We start from the raw sequence: 19673 nt of genomic DNA on the forward strand, positions 1-19673 counted from the left end.
CAGAATTTCTATATCATGTGGAAAATGTAGGATATACTGTCAGAATAGTACTTCTTTTTCTTATATTAAACTATTTCAGGGGTTAAATGTGCAGGTAATCGTCTTTACAACAATAGAAAGGAGGGTTTCAGTGGTCTGGCCGGTTTAAGATCAAAGTGGGCTGTATGTGGCCCTTGATAAAAAAAAAAAAAAACTAAAAAAAAAACGAGTTTAACATCCTTGTGAGGTCAGTTCCTTCATCCTAACTATGCAAATTCTCATGACCATTGATCAACAACCACTGATCAAGGCCCACTGATGAAAGGCCATGAGTACCATTCACAGAGAGTTGGGAAATGGACGATGTAATTTATGCCTTTACTTTGACGCCCTCTATTGGTCATATACTACATTGCAGAAATTAGTACTTTGTTTTTAATTCTGAAAGATTGGTTCAGACTCTGCTGAAAACGTGCATAGATCACTCTTTTTATTATTATAATTCATTCAATAGAATTAATAAATCTGGTGGAGACTCCATCCACATAATGTTCAGTAAGACCACCCGTGATGTATACCTGTTGGCTCAGCCATCGGACTCATGCACAACTCCTCTCCTCTTTGGTCAGCAGCCTTCTTACCTGTATCTTGTGGCATACTGTTCCCTGTACGTTAGCGTTGACCACAAATTAGGGCTATATATAAATTTTTACAAAGTTAGTGTATCTAAACATATGAGCCACAGAGTACAGTATAGACTTTTAAATTACGAACGGTTCAAATAAACAGGATAGCCAACTAAACAACCCTTTATTGGGTTTTAAAAGAATAGTATGTCAAAAGTTGTGCTTGAGAAAGAACAAGTGAATTTCATTTTTGGCTTGCCAGCAGACACTGGAGCCTGTGATAGTGTGTGTATGCTGAGCTCTTTCTGCAGTTAATTGAATTTACATGTGAGGAATTATATTAGTGGCAATGAATACCTGTGTCTGTTAAACAATCACAAATAAATGCCCCCCCCCCCACTCAAGTTTGTGTTTTCTATTGAATGAAGTATGCTACAAGCTCACAGTTATTAAGCAAAGGAGACGAAATAAATTCTGAAGTCTCCCCAACAGGTTGAAGTGACTCTGTTTCTGAAGCGATCAGTTTACCTGTGACCTGTGTTAATTTCCTGTCGACTTGAGGATCACTGAACACACACACACACACACACACACACACTTTAAAAAACAAACAAAAAACAGCTGAAAATCCACAAACTAACTTTCATGGTATTCAACGCCGAGTACTGAGGAGTCCAGCCGTACAGGAACAAACGTTTTATTTTATAATGCAAACTGCAACATATGAATTATATTATTTACCCAAAGGAGCAGGAAAAAGGTCATATACCCGTGGCAAAATAAATCACACAGTCTGTGTTAAATCTAAGTCCAACACATATATCAGCCTCAGCCATAAAGGGAAAATCCACCCAAAAAACAACATGTACATTCCTTTGATGTCGGACAGTTCATTCTTACTTTGTGGCTTTAATTGAGTCTCACCCAACAGCAGGAATATGGGATCCAGGACTTTTACTTTCCTCTGCAGACATCACAGAAGGAAAACCTGACTTTATATCAAAGTCAGTGGTTTGTGAAAGGATCGTTGATCCATTTCGGTTTTGACGTGTACACAAATTTGAAGTGAACTGTGTATCATAGGGTCATAAAGTGAATTCTTCAGGGTTTTTGCTTTAGGAAGGCATTTTATCAAAGTTTTTCTACGCACAAATATAGCTCAGGTGAAAACTGAACCTTCAATTAATCTGTTCAGCTATTGCTTAGATAAATAATATTTAATCTACAAGAAAAAAAAGATAAGTTTCACATTGTTCAGATGCATGTAAAAGAAAAACAAACTGTTCTAAAATGCCAAACTGACATTTTTTGGTTGAAAAATCCCTGCGCTGTTGGTTCTTGAAACACGTTACCACATCTGCATCGAGTCTTGGAAAGTTTCAGAAAGGATTAGTTGACTGGCTGAAAATCCAGCCATGTGACAAACAAAACAAAACAGTGACAGAAGTCTTTAGTAACTCTGGGGAAAAAGAAGTAGCACCATGTTCACTGAGGGCAAGCCAGAAGGTAAAGGGGAGAAGCCGCAGGACACACAGAGTTCAGGTGTGCACTTAAGTGCTGCAGCATCTGCAGTAAATCTGCTCATCCTTCAACATGACTTTTTGGTCTTTATTCTGCTCTGCTGTATTCTGGCTGTGTGCAGCTTATGCAAACATAATCCTCCTTCTCCGCACGCTCAGCAGACAGGCCGACGCAGATCTGGTGAAACCATTGATTGCAGTTGCCGTCACACTGGACCCAGTTTACCTAAAAATGACAAGACGAGATACAATAAATTTTCACTTTGTACACTTAAACTTCAGCTATACAGGCACATAAGTATTTACATAAGTTGGCGTAAATGCAGCAGACTAATGAAACTCACCTCATCACCCTCTGGCTCTCTGCACCACGGTGCAGCACACAGCGAGTAGTCCTCTTCTGAATCTGAAAGAGCAGGGTCAGATGACGTGTGCGTGGGCGAACCGTTTCTCTTCGATTCTTCGGTCCTTTCTTTGCTTCTCTTGGGCTTTTTCTTGCGACACTTCTTGGCCTTCTCGCTGTGCTGAGAATCGGAGCTGTCCTTACGTCGCTTGGTCCGCTTGCTCTGACTGTTCACGGCCTCCTTTTTCAGGCTCGACACGCCATTCTAAGCACAACATACGGAAAGTGGACTTAATAAACAAGAGCATTATGGCATAATGCATTTGGTGTGACACTTAGTAGGAGCTGTTACCTTGTGTTGAGGGCTCCCTTTTGGAGACTTCTGGTCCTGTTCTGTGCTGTTCCCACAGGGAGGGCTCTGTGAGGGCAGGGGGACCAGTTTGTAGAGTAGATATCTGTACAGCTGCTCCGTCTCAGGCAGAGTGACCTGCAGCAGGAATCCCTCCACCATCAGCTCCTCCAGCTCAGGACTAAGTCCTGTGAAAAATTAAAACAAAATGAGCATCAGAGTTGCTCTGAAAAGTGAAACTGCACAGAGTGCTTAAATGAAAAAGCTTTGACACTTACCGTGGAGCGGAACAGACTTGTGCTCTGTATAAAAAGCTGACCCATTTTTTTCCTGAGGCAAATGTGAAGAGACTCTAGGTCCAACTCTCACCTGAAACAATTAAAAACGCCATCAGTGACTGTAAATGCTCAGTGTCTAGTGTTTCCATGATGGTGTCTAGAAAACGGGACTCCTGATGGTGAATCACAATAATTCAGACCACAAACGCTTAACTTAAATCAACAACAATGTTTACAAAATAAAAGACACTGACCATCTTTGACACGTTCTCAAGTACTCCATCTGCGCAGGCTTGCTGGACTCTGTGCTGCCATCTCACAGTCCTCTCGATGAGGAACCGCAGAGCGTCGCCCTCTGGCAGGCGGACCCGAATCCTCTGAAGGGAGGCCAGCAGGGGCAGGACTTTGTCCAGAGGTGGTTTTCTCGACCGCTGGCACAGCGGGCACAGCCAGGCCTGACCGTACTCAAGTTCTGCGGTTGTTGTAACACACCCGCAGTGGAAAATGTCTCGACAGAGCTCGCACTGCATCATGGCTCCTGAGGGAGCCTTTTGGCAAACACAAACACTAAGTGCACAACAGCTTTCAGCAGGAAGGAGCTTTGACTCGTTTGAAGACCTCAAAGACAGTAAGATCTCCATCTCCCTCTGTCGGACCTCGGCGAGAGTGGTCATCTGTGAGGAGAGAAAATTAGATGAAATTAAAAACTAATCTGAAGCCTAATGCCAATGTCTCTATTAATATATGAACTTTCCCTGATGAGACTTCTAATAAAGGAAATCATATTTTTCCCCCCCCATTCATTTTCTGAGGAACCCTCCACTCATCGTTACACAGATTTGTGCCTACTAAACCTCGTTTAATGCTAGGTTAACCTACTAAAGGTGACCAAGATAGAGTCAGAGTCACTGCTTCTAATACTAGGTTAAATGGTTGAAATGGCATTCATAGACAATATTTACTGACAGAGTTTTTATCTGTTTATAAGTTAAAAAGAATACAAAAAAAACCAAAAACAAAAAACAGCACTTCTTAACAAAGAAGGATTCTGGAGTAAAGGAAACTATACAAGAGCTGGTTTTTAGTCCTAACTATACTGAAAAAGTTACCAGAGAAAAAGAAAATTTGATGCAGCCATACTTACAGCAGAGGCAGAGTCCTTACTCTCAGAGAGAGCTCTCTCTACATCACACAAAGAGTCCAGTTTTGTTAAAGTCTTTTTAATGATCTGTGGAGCTTCTTTCACTTTTTTAGATTTTGACTTCTGATGTGCAGATCCGATGTCACACCTTGGGCAGAGGACCTGAAAACATGATGACAAATTCTATTAGAGGCGCTTTTCAAGTTCAGGTAATTTGCCACACTTGTAGTTTTGTGATATCTGGCACTAAATTTTCATACTGATGCATAATGATTAAATTGGTCAGCCACATTTGCATACGCATTTACCTCTAGAAGTGAGAAAGGGGAGTTTTTCAATAGGAATGTCTTTGCGGCCGTCTCCTTCCAGCTCTTGACATCACTGACAAGGGCCTCCAGTCGACTGAGCGGGTCGAGCTTCACTGGGATGCCCTCTGCTCTGAGAACCAGCTCAGAGAGAATGTCGAGCACAGGAATACGTCCCCCAAGCTGTAAGCACAGACAAGATTAATAATTCAGTTTCACCCATTACTCAAACTAAAGTGCTGAAAGCATAAAGTATGATTTTTACCTGCAGTGTTTCAGCTTCATGGAGCCATTTTTTGGCCTTGGTGACGACATCCTTCAGCTGCAGACAGTTGGGCAGATAAGCAGGGATGTTTTCTACTTCCTGCAGAGCAGCTACAAGGGTTTCTATGCCCTGATATGGCCTGTGAAGAGGCGTCAGGGTTAGAAAACAGTGTAGATGTTTAGGTTTTATACAAGTGATAAAGAAATAAAATAGACATTTCTAAAAATGAAAGACCATAAGCTCATTTGTAGTATTTGGTTTATGTTTATCTATTAATGGGTTAAGCCAGTGGTTCCCAAACTTTTTTTGCTAGGCCCCCCTTTGTTTTACAAGAAAAATGTTCGCCTGCCTGTCACAGCACCATAATCCACTTTTATCCACCACGACCCAGCTCTACAGATGTGGCACATTTCACTCCGTCTGAAGTTTTCAGCTGGTTTTACACTTTCACACAACACAAAATGTGAATTTTACTGCATTTTCATAGAGTTCATTAGTTGTAATAACCTTGGATTTTCTTCATTTCTGCCTTCTGTCATCATGATGTGAGCATGAAAGAAGATGTGAACCGTCATATCTCACCTGGCCTCCAGGAGACTGAGCACTCGCTCCTCCCACTGCTCTGACACTGTCAGCAACTCCTGCAGACGAGCCATGGCCCTCTCCACAGAGCTGTGAGGGGCCAGGCCCACACCCTGGTCTATCAGCCTCCTCATCGTGTCCAGACACAAGCTGTCCGGCCGACTGCTGGCTTGCTGAACGGTCTCCAACCATCGAGCCTGCTCCAGTCTCTCTCTGAGAAGGGGTAGCTGCGGCAGTTCCACGTCCAGGCCCAGACTCACATCCAGCAGGTCCTGCAGCTCCAGCGCGCTGGGTGACTCATCAGAAAGGAGGCATTCACTGCGCTGCTGGAAGTCATCCACCCGAGTCAAAAGATCCTGTAGATCACATCCAACAGGTATGACGTTGCAATATTACCTCGGCCACACCTTACAAATCTAAAGTCTAGAGATACTGCCAAACCTTGGACACATAAGGACTGAAGTTGAAGCAATTTTCTCAAGAGACTAATAGCTTGGAATAATTAAATTTATACAATTAAAAATTGTATTTACTTTTTAAATAAACAAACCTTCAGTAAAGGAGCCTGTCGGATGTTACATGGCAGGCTGTCCAGTTGTTTGACAAATGACCTCAGCTCCTCCACAGTTAACTCATTCTGGCTTTGGGACTTGCCTCCCCCAGAGCGGTACCTGAAACACAGATTAAAACTGATTTACACACCACTTAGCACTTTGACTGGCAAAAAAAAAAGAAAAAAAAAGAAGAAAAAAAATAAAGAAAACGGCCGAGCAGATAAGCTCAACAACAGCAATTTGCATAAATGTGAGTAAGCTCACACTAGCACAAATTGGAAATCTGTCCCACAAAACGGGTTGTTCCAGAAAATAACAAGAACATGACATAATTGTGTAATATCTTGTGTGACCTTATATGAAACTGAATCAACATGGCCGTTTCACAGAACTAAAGATGGAGCCACAAGCAGCGTGGAACATTTCAAATCAGATTTCAGTACCTCGTCTGCCTCTTCCCGTTGAGAAGCTGCTGTGCCGTCACAGAAACTTTATCGGCCTCTGAGGCAATTGTACGCAGCTGATCCAGGAGGCTGCTTTGAGGAAACGCCTTTGTTTCCGCTTGCTCTACCAGGATGTGAAGATCCTCCAACCCTAACCAGGAAAAACAAGAGTTCGTTAGAAGAGTCCAAACTACACGTTAACATTTGAGTAACTCGCTGAGATTACAGAAAGTGCATCACTGTGGTGGCACCTTTTTTCTTGGTTCCTTTGTTTTCCACAATGTCCTGGACATTAGACACCCAGTCTTTATATGAATTGGCACGCAGCTTCACAGATGCCATCAATGGGTACAACTCATCCAGTGTAAACTTGTAACTGGACGAAAAAAAGAAAAACAAAACTTGGTGAATAAACTGATAACTGCCATGTCAGTTTTCAGCAGAAAGTCATAATCGCCTCTGCCAAACATTGCAAGCTCCAAACCTTGTCTTTATAAAAAAGGCAGGCTGGCCTTGCACAGCTTAATATTTGTAGGTTGACTAGTAGTTGGTGAAAGTATAAGTTACTTTTTTTGTGAAACAGTGCTTAATTTTTTATGTTTTTGCTTTCAGGGAAAATTTGCTCCAACTTTTACCTCACGTAACATTTAAAGTAGGCCACACAGCTGTGACAGTACATGAGAAGAGAAATGAATATGAAAATGAGTATGCAGTGTTCCTCTGATTAATTACTTACTGAAGTGTGAGGTTGATAGGAGGACAAGAGCAGAGGTTCTGGGTGTGGTACAGGCAAACCATCTTGTCAGGACTGCAGGCACAGGTGATGCCAGACAGGTAACAGGTGGTCAGACACTTGAAACACTGCCGCGCCTCGTCTGGGAGCACCTCATAATCAACCTGTCGAGACTGCATCACACCCTGGGGATACAGATTCAGTCGTTAGAGCAGCACAAGAGACAGAGGAGCCAAATGTGACATGTGTACCTAAAAAACAAGATCTCTCGAGTGGAAACTTATATTGTGACAAACATCTTTAAAAATTTTAAGTTCTCCCTTATTTCAGTCTGATAGATGAAATCTGTTATTTTGTGCTTCTTTTTTGATGGTTGTAATGTGCATGTTTAAAAACACTGGATACTGAGGATGAAGCTCCTCACCTTTTTAGTGATTTTCTCTCGTAGTTCCTTCTCCTGTTGGATCATGATAACCATATCCTCATGCAGAGTGGCGGCCAGGTTGACATCTATCGTGTCAGCTTTAATGGCCATGTTGCAAACCATCTCATCGTGGGAGAAGACGCAGTATCTGTTCAGCTGACGATAGTGAGCCACACAGCCACGGCCAAAGGGCATCTATCAGAAAACATGGAGATCAAGGGGTGTTCAAGAGGAATGAGTCAATCATGTGGCGCCAAAACAGTAATATTAGTAACAACAAGCTTCTGTTTAGGGTCTAATCCTGGATTAAGCTTAGTGAAACAAACTGAAAACTAAGTATAGTATTATGTGATACATAATAAAACATTTCTTACCCAGTCCATTGTGCAGAAGTTGACCGCTTCAGCAAAGTTGAAACCCTGGTTGAATCCACTGTGGTAAGCTCTGGGGAAAGTGATGACGAACTCACCTGCACACTGGTTGGTGCGATAAATCTACAGGTGAAAATACAAGAAAGAAATGTTCCATGAAGTCGTTTTAAAATGAATTCAATCTCAAAACAAATGAGTAAAACAGTTTAAACAATGTTGACATTTAAATCTTTTTAATTTGATTTCCATAATTGTGTGAGAAAATCATGTATGCGCAAATTTGTCTTCACTGTTTTTATTTACCGGGACGCCGTTGTTCATCAGCGTGTTGGGATTCATGATGGTGACCAGCTGATGGAGGAGGTCTGGCTGAGACTCAAACAGCTCAGGAGCTAGTTTCTTCATGACCGCTTCGAGGTGCTCTGCAGCATAACCAGGAGCCCCATACCACGTCTTAGGCTCACCCCTGCACATGTGGACAAACCTCTTAGTAACAAAAAAACCCCAATCACGGTAACCCCGCATGTAACACAGTTTTATGCATTATAAATAAGTTTCACAATGGAGTGACACGCTCCTGTCCGTTTGGTTTTTCCTTGATTTTGAAGTTCAGATGAGATGCGTTTCTAATGTACACACACACAAAACTGCTTTTAGAGTTTAAAAAAAAAAATAAAAAAATCCAAACTCCCAAATTAAAAATCATCATCATCACAGTTACACAATAGAGTTAAAAAGTCCACTGTACCAGTGAAGATAGTTTATGGAGTAGCTCCAGTGGTCCTCGATGTGCCAGCAGAAAGAGGAAAAACACATGCCCACGTACAGCCAGGGTAACTTCATGCCACAGATGTCGGCTGTAATGTGAGTCAGCACCGAGGCATCGAGGACTGGCATATTGTTCAAGTTCCAGCCGCTGGTCAGGTAATGCTGCGGGTAAGACACAGGTCTAAATACTCCACTCACTCAGATATAGCCCAGAAAACTTTTAATATGCGACTGCAAACATCAGTCACGCTTATTTTTACTGTTGCCTGCCAGAAATCTAACACCACTTTTGGTGATAATTCAGCTGTAAAAGTTACCATGCTTTGAGAAATTAAAAACATTAATATACATAAAAATATTAGTCTTATATAGACAACTATATATTTTTTTCTATTGTTTATTGATATTTAATGCTTTAAAGAAAACAAAAGGAGACAAAGCATTTTCACAGAGAGAAGGCACAATACATTCCCATGACAGACAATTTGTACCTCATCCTCAGGAGAAACTTCAAAATGGCCGTTTCTCACGGGAAAACCACTCCCAAACTCCTTGGAGGCGATGTCTGCTCCATACTCCACAGTCACATCCTCCTCGATGGTACTCACTAGACGCCAGAACTCCTTCTCCACCAGCTCAGTAGGCACCATCTTAATAGAATTAAGAAAAAAAATAAATGAAGGATTTATATTAAAGCATTTATAATCATAATGGAATCCAGTGCCGTTTTCCTTGTTTTTTTTAAAAAAACCAAAAAAAAACTGGTTTATGATGAAAACGGCACTTTCGTGCACTGGAATACTTTCATTTTGTACATTGTTATGGTGTTGCGCACAGAGCAGTTAGTAAGAGCCAGTGCAGCCTCTGTTTTGATTGTGCAAGCTGTCACATTTGGAGGACATTCAATAGCATAAATAAATAAAGTTGTGGGAAAACTAGATTTACATCACTTCTGGTAAGAAATGTAAGAAATACTCAAAGTTGCTTACAACGTGGTTAAAAAAAAAAAAAAAAAAAAGCAGCAAACTGGAGCATATTAAAGAATTTCTCAATTTGTTTTGTTTTCACTTCTGATTGTTGTTATTCTATTTCTATCATGGCCTGTATGTGTGTGTTTAAAATTTCTGAATAGTGAAATAAATTTAAATAAATTCCTTCCACTTCCCCAACTTATCATAATTGTACTTAGTAATAACTTAATCTAGTATGTGTTTCATATTAGTGCTCATATGTTTGAGCTGAAAAATATGATGAAATTCTCATTTATGTTGATCGTTGGTTAAAAGACATTATTATAGCATAAAGTCATTGGCCAATTCATTAGATAGGTCTGGTCAACTGCTTATTAATGCAGGTGTCTAATTAGCCAATCACATGGCAGCAGCTATCACAAATGAGTATTGCAAATGAGGAAGAAAGGTGATTTAAATGACACTGAACATGTGTGGTTGTAGGTGCCAGTCTGACTGGTTTGAGGATTTCATGTGCTGAAATCTTCCCCACAAAACCACCTCTGTTTATAGAGAATGGTTTGAAAAAGAGGAATTATTCAGAGAGTGTCCATTTAGCCCGTTTTTGTTGTATATAGAGAACCTTCACGCTTACATTTCTAAACTATTAAGCTGCTGACATCAATAAACAGAAACAAGAAACTGGAACTTAAAGACTTTACTTTTGACTAAAATGAACTGCAAGTATCAACAAAACAGACTAAAGGCTACTCAGTGTATGTGTGATGAAAACTCACATGAACTGGCATATTGAAATAATCAGACTTGAAGGAGTCAGCCATGTCTCCAAAAGTTTGGAGGGTGTAGCTCCTGCTGGCCTGCTCAAAGCCAAATGCAACAGCTGGTTTGCCACATTCCTGTCAAAACCAAAAGATTGTATATGAAGTTAAAACAAGCCACTTGGGATTATACTATAATTGTACATGTCAGATGGGAGACTACACTCCAGTTCACGGTGACTTGAGCTTCCTGAGGGGGCAGGAGGTATAGCTCACCTCAACCAGGCACCTGGGGCATCTCCAGTCGCCTCTGGGAACATCGTGGAGCGGAGGGATGAGACAGAAGATGTGATAGCTGTCATCGCAGCCGTCGCATAATAGCAGGCGGTCCTCAGCGCTTCCACTGCCACACACCAGACACATGTAGTGGTCCACCTGATGAGACAGAACACTTATGAGGATGTACTGTGTACAAAATAGATCCATGTTTGAATCATGTAACAAAAAGTAGTTGGCCAATAAATTTAGTACATAGGGAAACATTTACTTTATTCACTGGAGGTTTGATAATTTTATCTAATACAGTTTCTTCATATTCAGTTGTATCCTTGTGATCAATGGGCTCCTTTTTCACCTCAGTGACTGCCATTCTCACTGAAAGACAAGGACGAAGATTGATTGGAGGCTTCAGGAGTCCCCAATAACACTCAGACCCATTACACAAACCAATTATTTCTATTTATAAATATATCAGTACAGGTCAGGTTTATTTTTTCTTACCAGGTTCTGGCTTGGCAACAAATGTTCCCATCCTCCTCCTCAGGTTGGGACGAGTCTCACGAACTTCTCTGGGTTCACTTTTGACATAGCCCCTCTGCAGCAAGAGTCAGAAACAGAGTCAGCTGTACTTTCAAAACTAATGTGGGAATATAACTAGTAAAATGCTGTCATAATGACAAGACATAGAAACATCTTGTTTTAGAGCTGAAACAAAAGCCTGTCAAGACAAATGCACAACACTTTATTTTTAAAAAATTAATAATAAATAAAAAAAAACCCAAAAAAAACGCATGCAGCAGAGTCATTAAGAATGCTGCACACTGGAACAGTGCCCACTACTCATGCGTCAGCTAAGCCTTCCTGCAGTTCTTCTGCAGTCAACAGGGAGTTGTGTTTTGCCTAAATGCCCAGCAGACATGTGGTTTTCTGGTTCCTGCTGTTTTGCTGCAACTTTCACAGTTCCTTTATCCTCCATTACAGTCAGTGTAAACTACCTTTTTATAGCCTTTGCCTGCTTCAAAGGCATCAATTAGCTTCGCTGGAGATCAGATGGTTAAAGGAGGCCATCGTTGTTTAAAGTAACCACAAATCTGGAGAACGAACTCTACTGCCAGCAGCCAGTAACAATTATTGACCTGACCTTATAGGTGAAAATGAGTTAATCAAAGCCTAACAATTAAATAGAGTTTTAAGAATTTCAGAGTAAAATCCATAACACAAAGAAGTTATGATTCAGAGGGAAATGTCAAAGATGACAGACTCACCTCAGATCTCATTCGTTTGGCTCGGCGAGCAATGCTGCAGGTCTCCTGGGGCTGGACAGATTGGCGCTGCGGCAGGTCGTGAGGGGTGTACTCCTTATCTTTAGTGTCATTGGTCAAGGTGGCTGCCTGTAGGAAGAAGTGAATGACACCAAATTAAACACACAGAACCCCCTGCCCCCCCCCAAAAAAAGATTAAAAACTGAATGGCTGGCTTTACAAAGAAAGCTAAATCTATTAGAAAAATATGGAGAATTAACACATAAAACAAGCTTAAAGTATATTACAAATAAGTGGTACGAATGTCTGTAACAGGATAAGCACCGAAAAGCTCTTTGGCCAGTGAGACTGGAAAAGGTCTACTACATTAATAAAGTTTAGCCTATTTAAAACCAGGAAGGAAAGCTGGCAAAAATGCTGACACTGCAAGTTAACAACCTTCTTAGTATCACAGCTGTATTATTAAGACGTGGGAGTGTCTGATAGTTAATATAATTGTTGTTCCATTAAATTAATGTTTAGATGTGCTTATGATAGTTTTCCTTTTCAATCCATCAGCTGCAGTGGTATTTGACAATATGAGTGTAAGGATTAAATATAGAGACATCGTTCACATGTAGAATTACTCTACTTGCAAATTTTATATAAGGTCAACAAGCACAAATAGGTGCCCTGTTCTTTAGACCATCCACACTGATTCCGTGTGGAATCTTCTGGGAATTGTGACGCCATTTTCCAGAGATTTGATCAGTCACTAAGTGTAGATTTCACACCTGCTGACCTCTAAACTAGAACATAGCTTACTCAGGAGGCAGTTAGGTCTGCAGTATAAGTTACCATGGAGATGTACTCCAGCAAGAATTGAACTGCTATTGCAATTTTGAAAACCCAGGGTTAACCCTGGAGTTACTTTCACATGCCTGCTTTGTACTACAGGCTTCTGGTTGATCTAACCTCTGAAGCACAAAATAAATTAATTAATTAAAAAAATAAAAAAATAAAAATCACAAAATAAACCCCCCGTTACTCTTTGATAACTGTGCACAGTATCACTGTGGGTGAGAAGACTCAATAAGACACTAAAGTGCTTAAGACCAGGCTGTTGTTTCCATCATATTCCACATTTATTCCATTAAAATAATTATTTTTCTGTCATTATACTCCAACCAATAATTTCATGTGCATTTAGCCTGCAAACAAGCAGTCCCCGGTCATTGCTCCTGAGTTCATCTCCTGTGTACATCTTGGAAGAAACTAATGGATTGCAGAGTCTTCCAATAAACATCCAGCCAGCTGTGAACCAGACTGCCTACTGTTACTCTGTAAAAAGAAAACAGGTGAGAGTACGTACAGGGAGATTGGCTCCAGTCTGGAAAAGGTTATATGGGTAGAGGATTCGCTCATAGTGTGCCCGCAGATGGGAGCCAATAGCCTTTCCTGGAGCAAAGCCCATCTTGACGGAAATCTTAGTCCAGCGGCGTTCTCTGCAGACTGCATCAAAACCACCCTCTTCGTTCACCAACTTGCGTGAAATAAGTGAAATAATAAATTAAATATCAAGTAAGGCAAGTTCACTGGTGTAGAAAGTTGTTGTACTGACAAGTGACAAATTAAAAAAAATAAAAAAATAAATAATGGAGATGAATTGTCTTAGTAGGAAAATCATTTTCCAAGTCTCTGCTCCCAGCTGGGGTGCAGGTTTTTCCCAGCTCAGATTGGAGTCTAAGCCACTATTGAGGGTGTTACTTTCACCAGGACAAGTGAAACCAAACAATCTTAGTTAAATCAGATTAACTAAGCACCCTTATAGGGATGTAAAAAAATTTTAAGAACCCCTTTAAAATCCTCATGCTGATAAAACTCTGGGTGCTTTGTGATGAGATGCCGCTTTAGGTTGGCTGGCTTCATTTACTAACACTCGAAGACAAACAACACATTTTGGTCTTCCATTGCCATTCTCGATAAAGCCAAGATCGAGGTAAATGTTGTCATACTTTCTAATTTTAGCTGGTTTGGCTTTTGTATTACTTAGTAATGTGAACTGACTTAAATATTTTTCCATTGTGCTAATTAGCTCAACTGCAGATGATGCATTTACGTGCCACTACATGCCAGGTACCATAACGTGTTAATGTAATTACCCAATCTGTGGCTCACAAACCCTAGTTTGAGGCCACTGAGCTAAATGATCCCCCCCTCCTCTTATACTTAGCCTCACAGCTCCTCACTGTAGTACTTAAATGTTCAGGTTTTTCCTTTAATTTGTCACCCATCTGCTGATTCACAAGTCATAAAAATCAATTGTAATTCAGTTGTAACGTATTCATGATCACCCTCTTAGATTCATAACTGTAGCACTAGTGGGGATTTTCACACCTTATTCAGTTGGTACAGATCCAGAATCTTTCTTTCCACTTGTGGAATTTTCAGTTTGCATCCTTGTAGCTCCCAGAATTTTGCTATTTGATCCAGGAAGTTGAGTTTAACTCTGGTCTGAGCCTTAAGGAAAAAAGAAAAATTGTTTAGCTCCTCAAACAATAAGCATTGGAGTTGTAAGAAAATAACCTGAGAAGTACTAAGTGCTCCAAAAAGAAGAGTACAAAAAATAAAGAAATAAAATGACTGAGTTACTATCTTTTTGATTCTCTCCTACTAGTATTAACATTTTTTAAAAGAGGGAAATATGTCTGCAGTCTTTTCACGGCTCACCATGACATGATAGTGAATCAGATATTTTGACGATGCTGCCATTTTTTTTTTTTTGAAGGACAATGAACAAAAGCACAGCGAGTGAGGCAATACCTGAATACAAGAGATGAGCAAAACTGGATTTTGTAAATATATAAAGATGACAAATGTACCTCAAGCTCATTGAGCCGTTGTATTCGCGGTGTGAATTTAAGTCTGTCGACATCACAAGCAAACGGTGGCTGCCAATCCTGAAATGAGTAAAGGAAAAACAAAAAACAAAATAAAAAGACAGACCATTTTAAGCAAGATTAGACTAAAGCTGTGACGATTAGACTCACTGAAACATGCTTTTGTTTGCACATTTTTCAGTTTCAGCGGTATCATCATATACAGCAAGATTCCAAGTCTACTTGCAGTAATCATCATCATTACACTCAAATGAACCAACATAGAGGAAAAAGCTGATGTTACCAAATTAATTAGGCTTTAGTCTTTCAGGCTTTATACCCATCTGAGCTCCATGTAAATACTTCAATTTCAATACCTGAAAATAAGATGCGAGTACTGCAGCTTGGCACATAAGAATGAGGCAAAGACAATTGCATAATGAGAAACAGTAAGCCATTGTTTCAGAAAAGTCAACATTTTAATGCTATTAAATATAATGAGTGTAAATATGACAAAAAGGTAGTAAATTTGTCAAACATAGGTTCTCTTTATTTCTGCTAATTAGCTATTATTTAACAGAACCTGTCCCCACTTTCACTTAAAAACACAAACTTCACTTCGATGTCTAACCGCATGCGAAGCAACTGAGCAAAACAACTGTCTTACAAACTAAAACACTAACCATGCTATACTGCACAACTTCCTGTACGACTAGTTGTAAGTGCAAGTTCAAGATTCAGGAAAATGATCTCAATTTTGTACAGTTCAATGTGTGATACAAAACAGTGTTATTATAACTGTGTTATTCTCACATATTATCAAACCGATAATGGTAAATGCTGTCATACAGTTAAAGGACAGTCTCAACTGTTTCCTAAGAACAAAGAACAGTAAACAAACAAAAAAAAAGAAAAAAAAAGTTTATTGTGGAGATAAGCTTTTCAGGTTTCACATTTGTTCTTCTATAGCATAACAAGCACTCATAAAAACAACTATACAGAAACCTCCCAATAAATCTGCAGCCACAGCTTCTCTCAGTTATTTGTTGTTGCATTGTGCCTTTTATTATTGACTAATGTTTAGTCGATAGAGTTTCCACATTGTGAACATGTATCCATTAAACTTTCTGTGCCTAAAGTGACGTCTTCCAATGTACTGTTTTGTCTATTCTGGAGTCAAAAAGGCCAAAATGTTCAGTCTGTGGGATTCTTAGAGTCAGAACATGAAGCATTCGGGTAGAAAATTATCATTGTTATTCAAAACTAAACAAAACATGCAGGTTACATTTTCTTTAATGTTTCAATGGCATTGTTAGCATTTTTTGAATCGTCTAAATATTATTAATACTGATGGAAAATAGATGAACAGATGCTGTAAACAGCAATGTTTGCACTGTAGGATCCAATATCAATAGATTATGATTTTGTAACTTTTAGTCATTTGTGATAACATCCTAACCTGTGATAAGTATACAAAAAGGGGAGCCATTTTTACTTAAAAAAACAAAAAACAAAACAGGTCCGTTTTCTCTTTTAAGACGACTACATTTACATGCCAAACCAACTGAAACAGTACTGTAATGAGAAGGAAATGTGGCAAATTTACATATACAGGCTGATAATGAGACCTGCAAATTAGTCTAACGCTCCTGATGTGTTTCAATCTTCAACTATTGCAACATTTCTTAAAAATGAACACAAACATTTACTGTTAAGGCTGACTGCCTACTGTGTGCAGCGTTACCAGAGGCTCTTTAAAATGTCACAGTCAAGATTTACTGGGCCTGGACAATGAGTGAAATGCTGAAATGAAGGCCAGAGAAGAGATAACAACAGCTGCATTAACACCACCTTATTGTTGGATTAGTCTAACAAATGTTGTGGGACCAAAGCAAAACAATCATTTTTGAAAACAAATAGAAATGTGCTCTGTTTTACTGACCATCCTCCACAAGTCTGACCATGGTAGTTAAGACTGCAAGCACAAATTCTGGTCTCTACATGACTCAGGCCCTCCAATCTCAATCCAAAATGACAAATACAATTGTGAGAAATTAACCACAAACAGGCCTGGCAATGTCCCCGAAAATCATCTGCATGTGCGCTAACCTCTATAGTCAAAATGTGATCCATGTAAAACCCTGAAGGAAACTCTACCTGTATACCGTGCACCAAATAAAAATCACTGATCGAAAACAGGTTGTGGTGCAGTGTTTACTTCCTTTTTCAAACATTGTCTGAACCGTTTGTACATGGGAAAGGGTTAAAAGAGAATAATGAAACAAAGAAACAGGGCTCTCAAATAAGAGCCAATCTATAATCTCTGGATTGTATACACCATTTGCACACACAATTTGCAGACAAAAAATAAAACTCCAGGATCTCTCTCTTCACAAATAGACATTAATAACAGTTTAAAAAAAAAAAAAAAAAAAAAAAAAAAAACCACATTAAAATTACAAACTTATAAATTTGTCCTGGTAGAAAACCCAGCTCAAGAGCCCAGTTTCCATCACTTCAAGGATTTAAGATTATTTATTGGTCTGCCTGAGCCACATTTTGATCAAAACATTCCAGAATAAACTGCTGGTGCTGACTTATAATTGTGAAATGTAAATCATAGTTTAGACAGCACAAATAGATCTCGAATATCAATCCAACTACTATCAGCAGCTAATCTTTGCTCACATTTATCCCACTGGCTTCTTTTGTTTACATGAGCTGTGCATTTCAGCCATTTACCCAGCAAACACTGAAAGCAGTCACCCCACCCATCCGCTTTTGATGACAATTCAATCCCTTGTACTCATACCCAACGGGTTAAAGTGTGCAAAATAAGCTTTTTTTTTTTCATGCTTCCTGATTTCTGCTTTAGACGCATGCACACATGTTAAAACATTTCCACCCATGTCAAGGACCTTGCAAAAAATAAATATATATTTTATCTTTTTAAGTTGACATAGAGAATACCTGGAAAAAATTACGTCAGGCATATTTAAAAAAAAAAAAAAAAAGAAAGAAAAAAAATCAGTTCAATCTACCCTTTTAACGCATGGACACACCCTTGAATAAAATATATGCCCACTACTGTCACATGTCTCAGAAATAAGGTCAATGGGACATTATTTTTGCATTATGTTAGCTCTAAGATATTTAAGGGGGGGGAAAGCCATTTTATTGTCAGTATTTCCTTACAGACTTTGATATTTGACCCCTGAGACGTTAGAGAGGTGTAGATTACGCCAGGCTAATCGTCCAATTAGAATTATTATTAAAAAATAGCCCTGGATTTGCTTCCATAATAGCGAAATAAAGATTAGCCAGCAAGTATAAAACTATCTGGTTAATAAACTAACGCTAGTAGCAGTCGAGAATAACCGTAATTTGAGTGGATAAAGTTGATAAAACTACGATGAAAGAGAGAAACAGTGTCCCCCCACTGAGTGCCGTGTTTCTACGACCCTTTTCTCCATAAACAGTTGGCCACCGAGCACGTACGTTAGCCAGCGTGAGATGTCAGAAAACTGCGGCTTTAAACGGGCCCCGACTGATGCTAGTCAGGTTAATTCACCCTGTCTAAATCCGTCAAATCCTGCTCAGATACTTGGACTTTACATTTAACCAAGTGCGCAGAAATGGTTGTTAAATTATTAGTAGGTCAAGTCTAGGCGAGCCATTTCCGTGCGCAGACTCCAGGAAGCACTTCATTCTGCGCTAACGTAAACAATTTGCATCATATTTTGCGTACAGGCAAACTTTTGCGTTTGAATTATTTTTTTATAGCGCTCTTTAAGTTGGGCGACCCTCTATCATGAATCCAGGCTGGTTTGTTTTTACGACTAAGCCCGACCAGGACACAGGTTTCCTCTTGAATGGCATGTGTCTGAGAGCTTCCCATTGCCGTTACAAACACAACACAGTCCAGCTCGGGCTAGCTCACTATTCTTACTCGCAGGCGCAATCCGCCATGTTGAAACCTGTCTTAAAAACACAACTTTGCCTTCTAAATTAGCCACAGCGGCAGAGGCCAGCACACCGTGCAAACACCACGAATAATTGTAAAAAATAAAAGAATTACTCACCGGCGGTGGTCGGATCTTGCAGATACCAGTTTTCTCTGCAATTGGTCGTATTTTGTTGATGTACGCAAAAGGGTCGGCAAATTCCTCCCAGCTGGGCTCAAAAACAGGGCACTCGGGAGGAGGAATGAACTCATTCACCTGCGGCTGAGTCATCGTTGCATCTTCGTTATGACTCCAGCTGAAATATTTTTAAAAAAAGGGGGGTTCCAAGCCGTCTGTGCTTGCTTTGATGTCCAGTCTTTCAGTTCATGTCCACTCTCCACTCATTGAACTCAAAGACGAATTATCTAGTTGGAGACGAGCTCTGACAGCGAGGGGAAGTACACGTCCGCTTCGACAAATAGACACCCACGAATTATTTAGGCTAACGTCATTTTTGCGCCGTTTTCGTGCGCAAACATGCACTTTTGCTACCGAGATAGAAGTAAAAAACGGACTGTGTCTAAACTGACATTTTATTACACCAATTTAAGGTGTGCTTTCGTAACACAAAGGACTTACATGGCTGCAAATCTGTGGTAAGATGGATTAACTTTATTTCAGTTTTCACAGCGTTTTTAAAAATACACTGTAGTTAATACTTTAGTAGCGAACAGTTTAGGACTATATAGCTTATTGGCTCAGTGGTTTCCTCACAGATGATTGCTCCCTTGTTTGGTGCGTTTGGTTATCTCACCCTGTGGTGAGACAATGCTCCTGTTCTCCCCTTCTCAAATAAAGATAGAAGCCTCACTCCGCCCGGCTAAGGCGAAAGACTAGCAGACATTACCCGGTGCTTACTA

General features: G+C 39.9%; 1 protein-coding gene across 1 annotated transcript; it reads right to left on the minus strand.

Annotated features, from left to right (window-relative positions):
* Positions 1-1286: 1286 nt before the first annotated feature.
* Positions 1287-19537, minus strand: kdm5ba (lysine demethylase 5Ba). Its single transcript, XM_085456415.1, has 27 exons — positions 18892-19537; positions 14813-14890; positions 14328-14450; positions 13303-13473; positions 11955-12080; positions 11191-11284; positions 10958-11064; positions 10687-10845; positions 10429-10548; positions 9173-9331; positions 8662-8843; positions 8217-8379; positions 7917-8036; positions 7543-7737; positions 7122-7303; positions 6637-6761; positions 6386-6536; positions 5939-6059; positions 5389-5744; positions 4807-4945; positions 4545-4724; positions 4240-4398; positions 3350-3769; positions 3096-3186; positions 2821-3005; positions 2470-2733; positions 1287-2351 (listed from the first exon to the last, which is right to left on the minus strand). Exons 1-27 carry the CDS (start codon positions 19042-19044, stop codon positions 2214-2216), a joined length of 4461 nt encoding a protein of 1486 aa, XP_085312541.1. The 5' UTR covers positions 19045-19537; the 3' UTR covers positions 1287-2213.
* Between the last annotated feature and the right edge of the window lie 136 nt (positions 19538-19673).

Source organism: Copadichromis virginalis, linkage group LG5 (genome assembly GCF_057382275.1).
Source record: "Copadichromis virginalis isolate Kocher_CV1m ecotype Utaka linkage group LG5, C_Virginalis_male_GT1.1, whole genome shotgun sequence".
NCBI classification, from domain to species: Eukaryota; Metazoa; Chordata; class Actinopteri; order Cichliformes; family Cichlidae; genus Copadichromis; species Copadichromis virginalis.

Coding starts and splice junctions, on each gene's coding strand:
- kdm5ba (XM_085456415.1), bottom strand. CDS start 19,044: ATGACTCAGCCGCAGGTGAATGAGTTCATTCCTCCTCCCGAGTGCCCT. Junction 13,474..14,327: donor ATCTGTACCAACTGAATAAG/GTGTGAAAATCC, acceptor ATTTCACGCAAG/TTGGTGAACGAAGAGGGTGG. Junction 2,734..2,820: donor AAGGGAGCCCTCAACACAAG/GTAACAGCTCCT, acceptor TGTTGTGCTTAG/AATGGCGTGTCGAGCCTGAA.